The sequence below is a fragment of the Orbicella franksi genome, chromosome 3, assembly GCF_964199315.1.
Source record: "Orbicella franksi chromosome 3, jaOrbFran1.1, whole genome shotgun sequence".
Classification (NCBI taxonomy): domain Eukaryota; kingdom Metazoa; phylum Cnidaria; class Anthozoa; order Scleractinia; family Merulinidae; genus Orbicella; species Orbicella franksi.
Window position 1 is genome coordinate 12,557,588 of NC_138147.1, and position 18,069 is coordinate 12,575,656.

Genomic DNA, 18,069 nt, shown 5'->3' on the forward strand with positions numbered 1-18,069 from the left:
AAATCAACAAAAAGGCCGGGTGATATTGGTACAACTAACCCGTTTGTCAACGTATGGCCAAAGGAATTTGTCTGACTTCGACAAGTGCACTGCACTGTTCGTGGCTGATTCCTTGGCCTCGGATGCAGTGCAAGTGAATCACTCTAAAGCGTCGTTCCTTGCCGTTTGCTTCCCAAACTTTGCGAAGTCATGTCTGGAAGTCTAACAAAGTTTTCCAAGCTTACTTCCTTGGTTTGTTTGCTGCACGATAAAGAGTATAATGTAATATAATGTTAGGATTTGGATTTTTAATCATTATTATGTAATTGTTTCCTACCTGATGTTTTCACCGTGTATAAGTAATGATTAAAGATTAAAGATTAAAGATATACTCAGATCTTTGACCGCATCTCGAAGGTGAACAACAGCTTCCCTCAGACCTCACTCAGCGTTTCCTGACATTTTTCGGGATTTACCGGGCGCTACTGGTCAAGGGCTCTCTAGACCATTGTTTCTATTGTGGTATCACAGGCCATAATGCAAGTAGATGTTTTCGTCGAAACCAGCTTGCTAATCGCTACCTCCCGTATGCCAAGCACGGTCGTGTCGGTAATAAATAGCTCTCTCTTTTCTTATATTCAATGCATTTGCTTCTCATTTGCTTGTTAATAAAACATTACTGTCCTAAAGTCCATTTATTTCCTTTATCTTTTCGTGTTTTGCGCATCGCTCTAGGATGACAGTTTCGAAAGGGGTTCTAATTCCCTCTCGGATAACTGAGGCTCAAAGCTGTCATCCCTTGAGCCATCTCCTCCCTTGCATTACATTTAGCCCCCAGCTACCTAGCGCTTTAAAATCGCTTGCGTCATTCTAGAATGGGAAATTTCTCCCGATTTCAATGCAACTTTAGTACGTTGGGTCAAGCTTCTCCTCTTGAAATGGCTCAGGGGACGACGGAAAATAACCTTCATGTCTCTCCAGAGTTTTTGAAAGCGGTTTTTATTGATATGACCTTGGAAATGCTTCTTTGCTGTTAGAAAGCTTCACTTTCGGGATCTGGTAATTTTTTTTTTTGCAGGTTATCTCCACAGTTGCCTTCTTGCCCGGGAACACATTTCCAAGGTTACATCGTACGAGCTCACACTCAAGATTTTGGACTGGGTCAAGAACTGTTTTGATGTACACGAATTACGAATTAATTGGTTTGGGGATGCCTGGTATTTCACCAGTAGCGCTATTCCGTTTGGTTGGGAGTCCACAGCGTATATTTACCATTCTCTTGGCTTCTCGCATCTCATTATTTTGGTTCTGTTCTTATACCTTGCTCGTTGTACTTCGATGTTCGCCACACGGGGGAAATTCAGCTATCCTCTAAAGGCCTGTCCAAACGGGAAATGTTTTGCCACCAAACATCATCAAACGTTGTTTGGTGACCAAACATGCTGATGTTGAAGTGAGCAAACAGAGATCAAACTATGAGTACGAGCAGCTGAGCAAGCGTGGTACGCATGCGGGCACCAAACATGTTTGGTACGGCTGTCTAAACGAACAAAACATCGCCCGTCAAACACGAGAACAAAAGAAATGTTTTAAGTTGTTTGATCAAATGTTTGATGGCCTTCAAATTTTATCAAACACGATCAAACAACACCAAACAAGGTGGCCAAACGGTAAAATGTTTGGTCACCAAACAATGTTTGATGGTGTTTGGTCGTCAAACATTTCCCGTTTGGACAGGCCTTTTAAAAGGCTTTTAAAAAATATCTTGCTTAAGCATCATCTGCAACCTTAACTTACGCGCGTGACGAGAAGCGACTGAGCTATTGTATGTCACGGGATACAGTATTGGATAAATGATACAGCTACAATGCCCTAAACGCTTATTATCAAGCACAAGATTTAAATGTTACAGTTTTACAGACACAAAAACGCAAGATAGCTGTTCTAAGAGACATAAAACACAATAATGGGTCCACTGGCCTATAAAATACAGGAAAATCATTTCTAGGGTTCACTCTCGGGGTGTCATAAGCGCCATTCAGTGCCCTGACCACTCACCCCTGCGTTGCAGATTGTGCCTTGATAAATGCAACTTTCACCCTCTCCCTCGGGGAAACTTAGTAATTCCTTCGCTTTCGTTGAACATTTTATATTTCCACAAGTGCTGTGAATCGGAAAATTCGAATCTCCCGCGTGTATTGCAACTCATTGTGTTCGACACTCAGGTGTTTGACTTAAAATTGCCTTGTAAGGCAAGTCCATTGCGCGATCAGTGAAACTTAACAATAGCTATTGCTTTCGAATTTGGTCGCATTTCTTGCTACGAGTTTGCCATACACTTTTTGGTTTGGGATATTTTCTTACCTAAGCGGGTTGTCCCTTAACTTGGCTTTTTCGTACACTCTGTTCGTCAGGCTTTTTTGCTTATCGAGGAGTGTCTTTCCCTCGCCTGTCGTGTTCTCAACGCTAGCTCCTCGGATGACCAGACTCTTCAACGTTTATTTGCGAAGTATATGTCCTTTCCCTTGCAGTTCTGGGGGTTCGTCTTTTCAGTAATGAGATTATTAATGATTACGGAAAAAGTCTCCGGTTTTCGGCTCTTTGGAGGAAGTAATTCAGCATTGGTTGTTCCTTGAACCTTGGACTGCCGGGTTGCTTTCCTTGGCGCCAAGAACTCCATCATCAATTTAAATTACGTAATCAGAAGTTCTGATGTTTCTTCCTTCACTTGGGCCCGGACCCTTGGTTCCGGCGCTCATGCTGGCGCCATTTTAGGCGATTTCTGGCCTGCGGATCAACGCAATCTTCACATAAATGTCAAGGAAGCAAGGCCCTTGTCAATGCTTTGCATCTCAATCTTTATTATCCTCTTTCTTGTTAATCTTGCTGTAAAATTACAATTCTGTATCGAGCAAAGAGAACTTCCATTTTGTCAAGTAAAACAATTCAGTTTTGGGCTTGTTTCTGTTTGCTTTCATACTCTCATTTTCCTCCCTTTAGGGCCTTCCCGCGTCTCGTATCTTGGTGGTTGCTTCCGTGTCATACCGAACTTGTCATTATGCCAACGATCACACCTTTCGGTTTTGTCAGAATTGTGGTTATTCCAGATGCCGTGTGAACACTCCCGTCTCGACGCGGGACACCTTTAAATTATCTGATTTTGACAATCGTATTAACTTCCTTTAGTTAAATCACTTAATCACATTTGGGGAAAGAACTCTTATAGGTGGTTCCTCGAATATTTTGGAAGAGCGCTGTCATCCTGATACAACGCTATGCCCATTTGAGGGTGTCGAGAAATACGTAACAATCTCGCGTGAATTGGGCATAAGTCTATCAAGTGGTTATTTGTTTCGTGCCATGCACCAATCAGCAGGGCCATATTGTTGATAAGCCACTTTTACGCACTGCGGCGCACTGCGAGTTCTGCCTCAAAAGAACCTGTGAGATGCCCAGACTGAAAATGGTGAAATCCTTTACAGTTTTCGTTCCGGCTGTGCCATTAATTACCTATTTACAGTGGTCTTACCCAAGCGAGTATAAGAGGTATCTCCTACACCCATTCATTATCATTTCCGGCGATAGAAGACACAAGCATTTTCTGTAAGGCCTCTCCTATCTCCTTTTCACTCTCTTACCTGTACTCCTTTCCGGTACACGCCTTCGGATGACCTTTGCCCTCCCTCTCCTCCCAATTTGTCAGTGTACTTAGTGTTCTGTATATCTTCATCTGAAGGTGGCCGCCGGACCTCCATACCTCAATAGCAGTGCGGGTAAGATCGCCGGTATAAATAGGTTGCTATTACAAGGGCTTGTTGACGTCATGAGTGGCACTATTGAAAAGAACAATACAGAGTTCGCACGACGTTAGCGAGGTAACAACTTACTTTGGCTTGAATATTGCTTGCGAATGAAACAAACGCCTTGTTTAACCTGAAACAACACGATTTTAGATAAAACTGAATTCGGTTCACATATAACTCGTGGCTCACTACAAATTATCACATCAGACGTTGAACGTCGTTAAACATTTTACGCTGTTTATAACGATCGAAATATAATTTGGTATTAAATCAAAACAATGGCAGTCCACACTTCGCCAGAGTAGTTTAACCCGGTGGTATAAATTCAAACAGCCGACCCGTGCATACTACAAACGCCAATCTTTCTCTAGGGTACCCCAATGATAATTTATCTTTTGAGTGCAAATTTACGCTACTCACTCCCCACAATGTAGCTAAATTGTCATGCCGATAACTTTCCGATCGGTCGCGAGGTTTTCGTTAAGCTTCGGCAAAAGTCCCTCAGCGCTACCAATAACAAAAGGACTATTGTGTAATACTTAATCAGTGATGTTGGGCCGGAACAATAGACCATTTCTTGATACGGAAAACGCATCAAATGTTTTCCGTTCACACTACGCCAGAGAAAATTAAAACGCACCAATCACCGGTCATTTTGCATTTGCGTTTGAGTAACACTCGGGCAGGGATATATCATGATAATCGTAACGTGATCGTTTTCAAAAACATTTTTTTCCTTTCAGTTTATTTTTATTGTTCCGTGTTGGTTTCAGTTCTTTGATAAAAGAAAAAGAATATTTGGAAAATAAGACCGTCCAATTTGTTCTGACACTTCCTTAAAATTCTAAAACTTTGCTCAATGTCATCGGGCTTCTTAGCATGTTTGCTCACTGAGGTGGTGTCCAGCTGCCGATCCTTTGTGTTCATCTCTTTGTTGGTGTAGATATTCGGCAAGTGCAGCCGACATAAGGGACGGACCATTAGAAAAGTGATGGGGAGGAGGTGGGAAAAATACAAAAAAAAAAAAAAAAAAAAAAAAACGCAAGCGAAGGTGCCAGAAAAAAAAATCGTGTACACACACAATGAAGAAAAAAATTCCTGCAGAGTGAATTCCACTGTCGGGCTGACAAACTGTGCCTGCCTGAAGAGCACCTTGGCAGCCACTTTGTACTGTAGTTTTCTAGGCCCTAGTGGAATTCCCATTCACCAGATTTTCTCTACAGTTAAGAAAATCGGACATTTTACCCTCTACAAGCTGATACATTTTGGCGCAGGAACCTCATTATAAATGCTGAGTAGCCATGGCTTAAAAGTGATAGACCCATGTGCTATAAACGGCGATCCTGCTTGATTCATGTTTTGAAAGCCTCAACATATAGCAATAATTTCACAGCTGAAATGTGTTAATGAAGATTGTGGCACAGATGTTGACACACATGTCGAACTAGCCTGCGTAACAAGCGTTCCCGAACGAAGAGCTTTTCTGCATTTTGGCCGCGAGAGTAAAAACTCGACGAAGCTGTCGTCGAATTTTTGCTCTCGTTCCAATTTACGCGCTGTCATAATGCGGAAAAACTCTTCGCACGGCCGGGGAACACTTGCTATGCAGGCTTATGTCGATCCGTAACACTACCCCTAAGATCAAGATCAAACGTTGGAATCACAGACAATCCGGGAGGTGTTAACACAACAGATGTTCTTAGTATGGGCAGTTTCAATCTATTTTGGGTTTTTGGAAAAGTAAAAGACGCATTATCATTCAAGTCCAATCGATACATTAAATTTATCGGCTGAAAATCGTGGAAAATACACCAAAGATGCTTCAATTTTGCAAAATTTTCTTGGGGGGGGGGGGCATGCCCCCAGACCCCCTAGCGCAATGGGGCCTTTGGCCCCGTATCTGTTAATGGACGGCCAATCAATAAAATTAATATTGCCATAAAAATCAAATAAAAACTGCAATACAGGGCGATTTTAGGCAATAGCACTATATATATATAAACCGTTTTCAACTAAGATGTGTCTGATACTTGGTTATGTTTCCCCCGGAGTATAATTCTGACAGTAAAGTAAGAAGACTGTGTGAAACACAATGAATCTTTGTTTGAACCCTGTTCCAGGCATTCACATTGTGGACAGTGTCAACATCAAGATTGCGGCAGTGGAAAATTTTACCCCCACTTGTTGAACCAGTCGTCTTTAAATGCTCGTTCTGCGATGCTTTCGATGGTTTTATCAACAGGTACGTTAGTGAGGAGTGAAGATACATCATACGACACCAGAATGTCGTGGTCTTTCAGTTTCCATCTCATGGAGTTCGTTGGCAAATAGAAATATGTCGCTGATTGTGTGGTCATTGACGGACAGGGGTTTTAGCTTCTCATCCAGCCACTTTGCAAGCTTCTCATTGTACGTTTCCGTGGCTGATAGTATTGGACGCATAGCTAGCTTCTTCTTGTGGGTTTTTGGAAGACCGCAGAGATATGCGAGTCCTGAACCCTTCTGGATTACTGAATCCGCAATGGTTGTGGGCAGAATCCTTTGTGCAACAGAGGATAATTCCTTCTCCTTCTGAGGTGATGGATGGTAGTACTTCGGGGGTCTTCCCCATATTCTCGATCGGTCTCTCAAGGCTTACGGGTGTGAATTTTGTATCGTCATTATATATTTTTATTTGCTCTTGAAAATGACCTCGGAGAGGTCGAAACGTCGAAATTTTTTATCGTTAGTTTTCATTGCAAAAACAAGAAAGCCGTCAAATATGCACGGTCTTGTCGAGTAGTAGTGAAAAACAAACAAACAACAACGGTAACAACAAAAAGCCCAAGAAAGATAATACCCAGTAAATTGTTTTATGTTCTTTCCATCTTGATAAACAGCAGATTGGGTCCTAATTAACTTGGACATAAAAAAAACATTAGAGATTCTTAGATTCAAGTTTACACAAATGTATAACTGCAGTTCGAGGTTAGACGTTTGCCGTTCGCCGTTCGAACATTGGACGATTTCGATTGGAGTAAATTGGAGCGAATGGAAATCATTGGAAATTGTCAAAAAAACGCAAATTTTTTTTCTAAAAAGTGCGTCTTCAAGCATGTGAAGCTTTCTAAACGAATAAAGCATCATGAACACTCATTCAACTTCAGCCGCCGACATATTGGATTTTTACTGAGGATCAGTGCATTTCCAAAAACAGCAACAAGGGTAGGTAATTGCTTACTCGCATAAACTTTGTTCCCAATTTGTAGGAAAAAAAGGGTTGCATGTATTTTATCCGAATTCAGCAAGGTAATGAAGCTTAAGCTACATGACATACGTGAAAATGTTCCTCTTGACGTTACAAATGCGAGGCGAAAACGTCAAGCGTAACGTCTGGTACTGGTTACGTGACTCCCAGCGTCTCTCCGTTCGTTCGGCGGGAATCTTGAATATTAAAGTCTTAACCATCAACGTAACATAACATAACTTAGCGTTACGTAACGTGTATCATAACTATTCAAAAAAATGACCACCGATATCTTAACTGGAGTGGACACACAAATAAGCAATGCTCCAAGACGTCCCCCATCTAACATCTATATGAAAATAAGACTTCTAATGTGGCAGCTAAACAGAGGGATCAACAGTCAGGAGAAGAATATGTCCCCTGAAGTGGTCTTGCAGCCATTAATATCTGTAGAATAACCTATCATGCCGTCTATAATAGATACTGCGCAGACATATTTACTATCAACGCGCTCTACATATCGCTCTCACGGTCTAGCATCAAATAGGAGGGTAGTTTTAGCGGCGTTTGGTGTTATTATATTGCCGCGCGGGCTTTCACACATTCATATTTTCTCGCCGACAATAGTTCTACTGCAACATACCTGTCGATCTCTAGTCGAACACGACCCCGTCTTTTCATCTTGCATAACTTTCCATTTTCTATCCAGACCCCAGTGAGATACTGGATAGCCGTACGTTCCTGAGGGTCCTAGTCCTAAAGGTGCAGCTGCAACCAATTGTACCAGAACGTCGGGGTTGTAATTTACTTTAGCCAAATACATGTAAACTACGACATTATCAGACCTTTGATGAACCTTGACCGCGTCACTTGGAAAAGAAGCATCTCCTTTGTTATTCTGGATCCAGCGGGGTACGGGATTGGAAGGGAAAACACTGATACGGCTTGTTTCATCTTCTTTAATTGTTACACAGCTATAATGTTGAGGATTCACTTGCATGTCCCAGCGCGAGCACCAGCTCCTGCTCCCGTCTTGCACTGAAATATACATTAATCGATCACTGTTTTCCATGGCAAATGGTGTTACTTCTCCACATGGAAGGAAAGTGAAGCTACCTTGAGTTAAGCAGCTGAAGACCTGACGTTTCTTCGTCTCCTCTTCGTGTTTGTGTACAACGTTGATTCCTTCCCCTCCTGTCTTTGTTGTTTTCTCCCCACCCTGAACAGCATCTTCACTGCCAGATATCCCAACTGACGTTTCGTTTAGAATTGGCTGATAAATCTCACTTTCCAGTACTGGCTTGTCGCCTCGAAGACGAACATAAATCTCTTTCGTATCCTTTCGTTTCCAGCGACGTGTTCTAGAGAGGATGTTAATTGATAAACAGTAAAGAAACATGTTTCGATTTCTTCAACCTTGGTGGGTGAAGTTTCTGTCCTTTCTCCAAAATAACCGAAAAACAAATACTAGACAGTTGCAAATACTAGAGTGGTTTGATCGCTCTGGTAAGCAATTATTACGAATTTGCTTCTGTCTTATAATTATCAGATGAGAACTGTTCGGTGACGAGGAAAGAGACTTTCAGTGAACGTCACACGACCCTGGCATCGGAATAAGTCAAACCAGATTTTTCCCTGTTATAACTTATTCTAACCGGGTCTTTCCACCTTGATCCGGTCCAACACCTTTAAAGGGGATGGATTCTCTCTAAAGCCCGGGGGGTACTCCCTAAAATGGTTTAAACTGGGAAACTCCGCCCAAAAGGGGTGCCTTTTTCAGGGATTTTACAAGTTGAGGTCAGCATGAAGGGGTAGATATAGAGAAACCTGTCCCTCAGTTACTTTAACTACCCTTAATTGTTATATTTAACATGTCAAACAGACAAACCTTTTAGCCGTATCATTTCATTTATTAGGCACTACATGAAAATGATAAGAAGACTTCCTTTCTCGGCAATTCTCGGCAATTCATAATACAGGTCAGTTATGAAAGTATGCGATAGGTCTGAAAGGAGTACCTTTTTTTCAATTAAAGGTATACAAAAGGGGTATCTTTTTAGCCAGATTGGTATACAAAAGGGTACGGGGTTGAACCTCGGGGCGGGGCCCCCTCATATAGAGCTTTGTATTCTTTTCAAAATCTTAGCCTCGGGTTTATTCCTAAGATATTCTTAGAAGTTCGCACATTTTAGCCTGCATATTCTTATAAATTTTATTTGTATGAAAAAAGAAAGAGTGTACACAACAGTAGAATCTGCTCTGTAGATGAACACGCGAGCGAAACGATGGTCAAAGAATCGTGCGACACGGTAGGAAGTTTAATGTTGCTGAATTCGAAATGATATTACGGAAATTGCTGGCTGATGTATAGTTGGAGGTAGCCATAATAGTTACGAGCCATCAAAAATTTTACCAACAAAGACAAACCTGTAAACATTTTGTATTATAGTGTGCAAAAAATCCCCTGGAGGTGCTTGATTACTAAATAAATTTACATTTTCCTCCATGACCGAGAAACCCCTAATTAAAAAGTTTAGTAAAGATTCAAAATCAAAGCAAAAAATGTTGACAAAACCTCTCTAAAATGATCGATTTGCAGAGGTTTAAGTCTACGTGTCGATATGCCCCTCAAAAACATACAAGTGTTGTAATAAGATGGAAGTGGAGTATTCGACCGGAAAGTTAGAGAACGAAAGTCCATAGCTAGATGCATTTAAGAGTTTCAAGCGGGTCGAGCATCGTATTGCTATCCCTTGTATAGACAACAATTGCCTTATTTGTACCATATTCGGGTCCCAATCATCAAATAACTATTTGTAGGTCTAAAATCTAATATGGAATACAGCAGCAGACTGTCAAATGAAGCTGCCCTTTCCCAAAAACACAATCTGACTGCTTGGTCAGTTAATAGCGGTTACACTACCTGGCTTGTTCTCTCCTCCACCCATTTTGCTCCAACGCTCGTTCAACTTGGACTAAGCTTCATGGGTCAACCTGGTTTGTTGACTTCGGATATGCTTAGCACTGATTTGTTGCGCTAATCTGGTACAAAAATGCGATTCCGTGATCGATCCACCTACTTGATCATGTGGTATTCCGTTTATCTAGCGGCCCTGAATGAGGAACAATGAGCCATTAATTTAAAGAGGAAAAATACCATCCATATCGCAATTCGTTTCCATCCTGGCCGTCGTTAGCCATCCTCACCTCATAATGGAGTTTAATCATTTGTCGAATACTGCTCTACAAAATAAAACCATTACTGCTCAGCTTCCAGTGCTCGATATATGTTTTTGAGATTTCCAAAACCATGCATAAAATGGTGACAGTAGTGTCCCTTTAAGCTAAAAGTTTGACATAATTTATAGTAGAGAGAGCTCAAAGCTTACGCGTAATTCCTGGCATGTTATCCATGAGCATTAATTTAGTTCGTGACCTTATTATGTACAGTTTAATTCACAATAATTCACAGGAGCTATCTAGAAGTTAATAACACATTCAGTCAAATGGGACGGGGAAAGGGGATTGCTTTTGTATATCATGCGTGGATCTCAAGCATTCATATGTTTCCATCAAATGACCTTATACTTTTTCCTGGATTTTAGCCGGCTTTCGCTGAACCCAAGAAATCATGCATATGGAACTTGTGTTGCTCTTTGATTTTTTCCGTTTTATTGTTTTGCGACAAATTTATATTTTTACTGATTTCCATGGAGTATCCTGTTGCTGATATCACGATCCGAATCTAACGGATATCTTGCAAACACTTTCCATTTCAACTCTATTTTTAATGCTAGCTTCAAGTTACAATCTATCACTCATGGAAAATATGAAATGAAAATTTACAGATCAGCTTTTAACTGAATAGAAACCCCTATGCTGAGACAGCTAACCTTGAACAATTAAAGAACCGCCTGGCGAAGTTGTACTTCGAAAGGCATCAGTCTCCTCCCACGTTCGAACATATACAAAAAACTCTGAACACAAATTACATGAAGTGGGTTTGTTGTACTAAACTATTTAACGCGTCAGCACCATAACTTCTCCGTTGTTGACAGAGGATTTTTTCTCTCCCAGGCCGTAAACAAAATTCAGAATTTTACCATTTTCTGTGGTGATGTAACAGGGAATATTGCCACCGACTCTTCCCACAAACAGTGATCCGTTAGTCCGTGTCACGCCACTCATGACTGCATTTGGTGGAACGCGGTCACCACGATTGGCTCGAATCAGTTCAAAACCAGTGTTCTTCAGAAGATCTCCGATTCCGTATCCTGAATCTGCCGCCGTCCATGTTGTGCGGTTACCAGAACTAGTAACCGCGCATGGTATACCTCCGAGGTCATTCAAGCCCAAGTAAGGCTGATTGAAACGACCAAAGTATAGACGCTCCTGATCATTTCGTCCGACACCAGCTTCAACAGCTAAATCTGTTGGAAGCTCATTACCACTCTTGGCGGGAAACCAAACCGCTTTTGGGTTATAGGGCAACAGGAAAATCTTTGGGTCTTCACATCCATATTGAGGCAACTTGATGGAAATGCATCCATACATTTTGGGATCAAACGGAAAATTAAACAACCCAACTGTGGCTTCCGCTACGCACACAACGGAAATATACAAGGGCTTGGCCACATTGTCCACAGGAAAGGGGAGTGTGCCTTGGGGCGATATGAAGCAGAAGCCACCAATAGCCAGGAAGGAAGCATATTCTTTGGCCAATTCTTTTCCCTTGGTCTTATCAAGAATCTCTTCCTTTAGTTTTTGTACGTAGCTATCAGGATACTGTATCTTCTCACTTGAGTGTCGCACGTACGCCGCAACTCCAGACTGGTTATTTATATAAATGCTGTACATGATCACTTTCAAATGGCCTTGGCTGGAAATTAAAACAGCCATATTTGTTCAGTTTTTTTTATATAGGGCCGGACTTGAATAAAAGATATAACACTGAGCTTTTATTAACATGAATCAAAGTTATGTTAAAACTGGCACTCTCTTAAGGTGTCTCCATAGGGTAATCATTTATGGCGTTGCGCGCGCAAGTATTATGTTTTGAATGCTGTTTTTGCATTCACTTTCTCACCTAGTCCTCTCAAACTTATTACATGTAATAAGCAATGATAAAATAGTATTTTGCTATCATCTCTGGTAAAATCTGGGGATTTAGTCTTAAATTATAAATGACCAAACAAATGTGTTTTTTACTGTTTTTATGGCTTTATTTGTGATTTTCATGAATTTCCTTCGGTGAAATCTTCCAAAATTTTTATATCACATCGCTTCCAGTGGGATACGAATTTTAAACACGAAAAAAGTAGGGTTTGTAAAGGCAGTTTTTTCGATATTTTCAACTTCATGTCTTTTACCGCTGAAAAAAATCTGCTCTTATAGATTTCCCTGAAAAAAGAGCTCCGACTTAAATAAAATATTTACTACCAATCTGCCAAATTTAACGGAATTTCACCGAAGAAAGCGCGAGAAAATTCAATGTTAGTTTTGCTTTTTTGTGCTCATGTTGACGTAATAAAATATCGAAAAACACTGACGTTTTCCTTTGAACGCGCGCAGATTACCTGCTCGGCGCTCGTGCGATCGTAAAACTATAGCCAGCCACCTTAAGTACTATATCAGCCATTTGGCGCGAAAAAATCCTAGGATATATACTTGTCCGCTGACATTGTCTGCTCGGGGAAGCAAACAGTTTTCAGTCCGAGAGCGAAGCTCAAGGAAAACTGTGAGTATCGAGGAATAGAAAATGCCCAAGGACAAATATCCGAGCATATTTTCGCGCCAAATGGAGGCTATTGTGTTTATTATCGTTCAAATAGTTTTCGCAACTCACGCGGTTTTGAAAATTGGGGAATATCACTCAGATATTCCACAGTTTTCAGTCACGTGACGCTTTTAGACTAATAGATAGATTATATCCTTAAAATATCGGAAAGGGCCAATTACATTTAAAAGGAAAGAATAGTTAACAATTATTGGACGAGGTTGAACAGAATATCCGGCGTGATTTCTCAGTGGCGAGCTGATAAATTATTTGCAAAAGCCGAACTTTGGCAAATAACTGATCAGCAAATTAACCCTGAGAAATCACGATACTTTGCGATAACCGAGTTCAATAGTTGTTTTATCATTCGATCACCAAGTTTGTTTTCATATTTAGATCACTCTGTGACAGCTCAGGGAAGCGATCTGCCATATTTCACTCGAGAGCGTAGTTACAGTTACGCATGAGCAGACCATTATTTGTAGGCAGTTATTTGCAGGTCACGCGGTGGTCTCTCGGCCAATGAGTGGGAAGAAAGTATGGACTGATAATTCCGCTTAACAGATGATGTTTGACTTAATAATGAAGTTAGTTAACCGTAACTTCTACTAAATAGAACGTTTAGTAAATTAATAAAGATGGTGAATTTTAAGCTGGCTAATGAAATGTGAAGGTGAATTAATTAACATGACACGAGCGGGGGACAAAGAAAAATTCTGAGTCCCCGACAGGAATCGAACCCATGACCTCCCGAACACCGGGCGGGCGCTCTATCCACTGAGCTACGAGAACTCATGGAGAGCGAGGTCATTTAACTGAGTTCATATATGACAGGTGTCCTGCATACTGCTAGGATCAACGCTATCGAAGTCATCGTGAGTAGTGATAAATTAATAAAGATGGTGAATTTCAACTCACGATGACTTCGACAGCGTTGATCCTAGCAGTATGCAGGACACCTGTCATATATGAACTCAGTTAAATGGCCTCGCTCTCCACGAGTTCTCGTAGCTCAGTGGATAGAGCGCCCGCCCGGTGTTCGGGAGGTCATGGGTTCGATTCCTGTCGGGGACTCAGAATTTTTCTTTGTCCCCCGCTCGTGTCATGTTGATTAATTCACCTTCACAGAACGTTTAGTAATTTATGCAAATAAAGACCTTGCAATGCAGCTTCAAATTGGTCCTATTTTCGGGCTTTTCTCTGTTTGAAAACAAACTAAGATCGAGGTTTGAGAACAGTTCTTCCCTTTGCAAATGAGTCAAATGGTTTGAAGTAAGTAAGGTTACGATGAATGATGAACTTTCAGTCAAAAGCGTGGTTCTCATATCCGCCGACCTACCTGCGACGTAGTCGCCGGTTGCAACTGAAAATGTTCGGCGATCTGTTGCAGTGGGTCCCCGGCGCATCTGCGATGGATCGCCGACATACTCAAATTTGCGCGAATTGGCGCAGTTTCCAACCATTTCACCTGTAAATATGGATCGATTCGTCTTACTGGAGTACGTTGCGTCCGCAGATGATGTTTACATAAAATATTTTCATCGCCGACAACCGCCGGCCTGCCTGCGAAGTTGAACTCAGCTCAACTTCGCAGGGAAGCCGGTGGTCAATGCCTGGGATAGATTATGATTCGGCGATAAATGTTCACATATGCCGTAACGGTGTCCCAGGCCGTCTGTCTCAGGTATCTCGGCGGCATATGAGAACCAGGCTAAAGGCAATGATTTTAACTATATGGAGGCCAGGACTGAATGATTTATAGATCAGAGACTTCCTAAATTAATCGAAACCACTCTGTGTTATATGACTGAATGAATATATGACGGAATAATGTCATTAATTTTCTAACGCTTCAACCACTTTGAACTAACTTTAACAAAAAATACTATACAATCTATACCTAGTACGAAGTATTGAAGACACTAGACATACATCTTCAATGAGCGGCTATCGAACGCATATCAATATTAAACAAGTATTCAATTCTGGTCGGCATAATTAACAGATATGTTCTAGTAAAGGAGGTATGAAGAGAACCAAACTTACGTGTGGTCTTCTCCACGTGGTAAGGACTGTGTAAGGAGATGACGACTGGCGGATCGGATAAAATACGGTTAAAACTGTAAAAACTCCGAAACTGGCTCCAAAACCTTCGTACGATAATAAACACCTGCAAACACTAACTCGAGTGAGTGAGGCGAATGGTTCCCGGATGAACGGAAGTATAAGAAAGCCCTAGGCCGGAAGTTCAATTGAAAGATATAAAAATGAATGTCATGAAAACAAGCAGGAAGACTTGCCCTCGTAAAGCCTGCGACATACCTGAGACATCTGTATCACCGAATCATAATTTGTCCTAGGCGTTGAGCTGAGTTGAACTTCGCAGGCAAGCCGGCGGTTGTCGGCCATTGTTGGCGATGAAAATATTTTATGTGAACATCATCTGTGGACGCAACGTACTCCAGTAAGACGATTCAATATTTATTTACAGATGGAATGGTTGAAAATTGCGCCAATATTGATTTACATTTCGCACAAATTTGAGTATGTCGGCGACCCATGGCAGATGCGCCGGGGACCGCCGAACCCTAAAACATGGAATCAGGAAACCGGAATCCGGAGCAGGAAACTGAAAACCGTGATCCGGAATCCAGAATCTGGAAACCGAAATCCGGAATCTGAAATCCAGAATCCGGAATCTGAAATCCGGAATCTGAAATCCAGAATCCGGAATCCGGAATCCAGATATTATGAGTGACAATAGAAATAATTCACTTTAGCAATGTCTTATAAATAAATATAGGGAAAAACTGTTCTGTTGTTATTTATTTTCCTGGTTTCTTTGCTTTACTTTAATCACAAATTGTAATTGTTTTGAATAATCCCTAGCTGTACATCAAGCCCCGGTTGTTCGAAGGTTGAAAATCGCTATCCAGCGGATAAATCGCTATCCAGCGGATAAGTGTAAAACAAACAAACAAACAAACAAACAAACAAACAAACCACGCTATCCACTGGATTGTGATTTATCCACCTTTCGAACAACCGGGGCCTCGCCCGGGTTGTTCGAAAGGTGGATAAAGCTATCTATTCGGTAAATCACTATCCAGTCAGGGTGAGTGTTTTTGGGATTTTTGGATTTCCCACTCAAGCGTTGCATGCTTTCCTGCTTGTTGCTTTGGCACGTGAGCGAGTGTCTTCTCGCAGCTTCGCCACTCGCGCCGCCGACCGAAACTCGAGAGCCTGCTCGCAGCCTAAGTTACCCACCTTTTGTTCAACCTGGCCCTGGTGAGAGCGCGGTTCTTGTCTAGATCAAATTGCTCTGAGAAGACTGGTGAGTAGCACAGCAGTAACAAGCTATTGCGGTGAGTTTCTGGCAGTCTTTTACCATCTTTTAACAACAAGTGTTCTGATCCGTTCGCAAGCGAGAAGCTGACGGAAGTAAGAGTGCAACATTTCAATAAGTTGTTTTAATGTGATCTGATGGCCGACAAGAATATGTAGCTGTGATATGTAACAGTATCAGAGTGGAAATAGTGTTTGTGTGGAATTAGTCTCGTATCTGTTGGGAAAAACAAATTTATTTAGACGAGCCAGGTTAGCCTTTGGACACCCAAAGTAGGTTGCGTGACCGTCGATGTGTAGGGGGCTGCCACACCCTGTTCTCTATGACATTTTCTATCTTTGTCATTAACTACTAGAGATAAAGGCCAAATTTATACCTCCAGTAAACTGCAGATCACTTATTAAACAAAATGGCAATTACCTGCAAGGTTATTTTAGACGCTCTTAGGGTGCTTGGGATCAAATTGTGAAGCACTTTATTTCAACAGACGGGGAATTTTTGTTTCAAAAATAGTTAAATTTTAGGACCTTTTTACTTGGCGTCTTATTTTTTAAAGGCAAAAGCTCTGCAAAATAATTTCCGCGTATTTAATGAACCTGTTTTCTTTGATTTGTGGATTCCGGATTTCGGATTCCGGTTGCTCGTTTTTGTTTGGAATAAAGCAATAGATGATGGAAGTTATATGAGTAATAGACAAAAATCCTTATTTTTACCCGCCTGATCAGTGTCATCCACGGGGTAAAGGGGACGAGATAGCGAAACATTAGGAAAGCTCTAAAGCATCCTTATAGTTGAAGTCCGGGATGACCGGAAGTTTCACACAAAAATACAAAGGCAGGAAGTTAAATTAAAGCGAAGATATATACAGAAGGGTAGCGAAGGATATTTGATTTGTCCTGTTCTTCACAAAGCACAAATACATGTATGTACATAATCCTTTCAAGAAACAAATTTATCTGATTATATTAACAAATTGAGAAAGAATATCCGATTATGCTATAGTTGTAATAGTAATAATAATAATAATAATGATAATAATAATAATAATAATAATAATAATAATAATAATAATAAAGTTTTTTGGGCACATTTAGAAAACTCAATGCGCTTAAAATCGATAGATGTAGCCTAAAAATAACAACGTTTACCAACTTCATGACAGCGGTTTATGCGTTTGTGTGACAGTTCAATCTTATCCGTGACACATCCTTTTTTTTTTAGGAAAGATCTTTCTTCCCGGGATGCATCCTATTTTTCTGAGACAAAGAGCACTTGTAGTCACATAGACAACAAAAAGATTTCTAAAGATCACGGAGCAATAAGTTGTGTTCTACGTTAGCGAATCAGCCAGTCAAAAAGATATAATTATTATGTTGCGTGTACTTGGTAAACATGAAAATAAACCTTATTCGTTATGGAAGTCTGATGGCAATTGAAGAATCTGTGTTGGCTAAATCAACTTGAGCACCATGTTGAGAATAAGAAGTATAATATTTAAAGATTTTGGTAAAAAGAAATTTTGACTCTGGCTAAAAACATGTACTGGGCGTTTCGGGCTACTACTGTTGCCTTCAGCAAATATAAAAATGCAAATGTATAACGGCGTCCTAGTTGGTATATGTATACAATGTGTGATAAAACTAAATCACGCCTCGAAGAAGTGTAACAATAGTCTCTAGGGTATTCTTAATGACTCTAAAAATTCTTAATGTTATTGTAAATGTTTGGTAGCGCTATGTGTTCGTTTATAGCGTTCCTATCCCGCACGAAATGCCAAGCTTCAAGGATTAGTCTTTGTCGCCACGCCGAAGACTTGTCAACAATTTCAACACAGTCTCCACATCTATTTGGTGATTGTGAAGCATATGGTGTTTGGCCAACAAAGAGTTTTTATCCAACGTGGCTATGACCTTTGCGTGTTTTTTTACGCGTGTTTTTA

At 40.9% G+C, this 18,069-nt stretch overlaps 2 protein-coding genes across 2 annotated transcripts; both read right to left on the reverse strand.

Moving 5' to 3' along the window:
- Positions 1-7,249: 7,249 nt before the first annotated feature.
- LOC145482314 (uncharacterized) lies at positions 7,250-8,407 on the reverse strand. Its single transcript, XM_081460971.1, has one exon. It carries the CDS (start codon positions 8,405-8,407, stop codon positions 7,613-7,615), a length of 795 nt encoding a protein of 264 aa, XP_081317097.1. The 3' UTR covers positions 7,250-7,612.
- A 2,320-nt stretch (positions 8,408-10,727) lies between these two features.
- On the reverse strand, positions 10,728-11,919 carry LOC145483031 (uncharacterized). The gene has a single exon (XM_081461653.1). The coding sequence runs from the start codon at positions 11,905-11,907 to the stop codon at positions 11,029-11,031; it is 879 nt and encodes a 292-aa protein (XP_081317779.1). The 5' UTR covers positions 11,908-11,919; the 3' UTR covers positions 10,728-11,028.
- Between the last annotated feature and the right edge of the window lie 6,150 nt (positions 11,920-18,069).

Excerpts from the sequence above, each read along its gene's own strand:
- LOC145482314 (XM_081460971.1), bottom strand. The coding sequence starts at position 8,407 with ATGTTTCTTTACTGTTTATCAATTAACATCCTCTCTAGAACACGTCGC.
- LOC145483031 (XM_081461653.1), bottom strand. The coding sequence starts at position 11,907 with ATGGCTGTTTTAATTTCCAGCCAAGGCCATTTGAAAGTGATCATGTAC.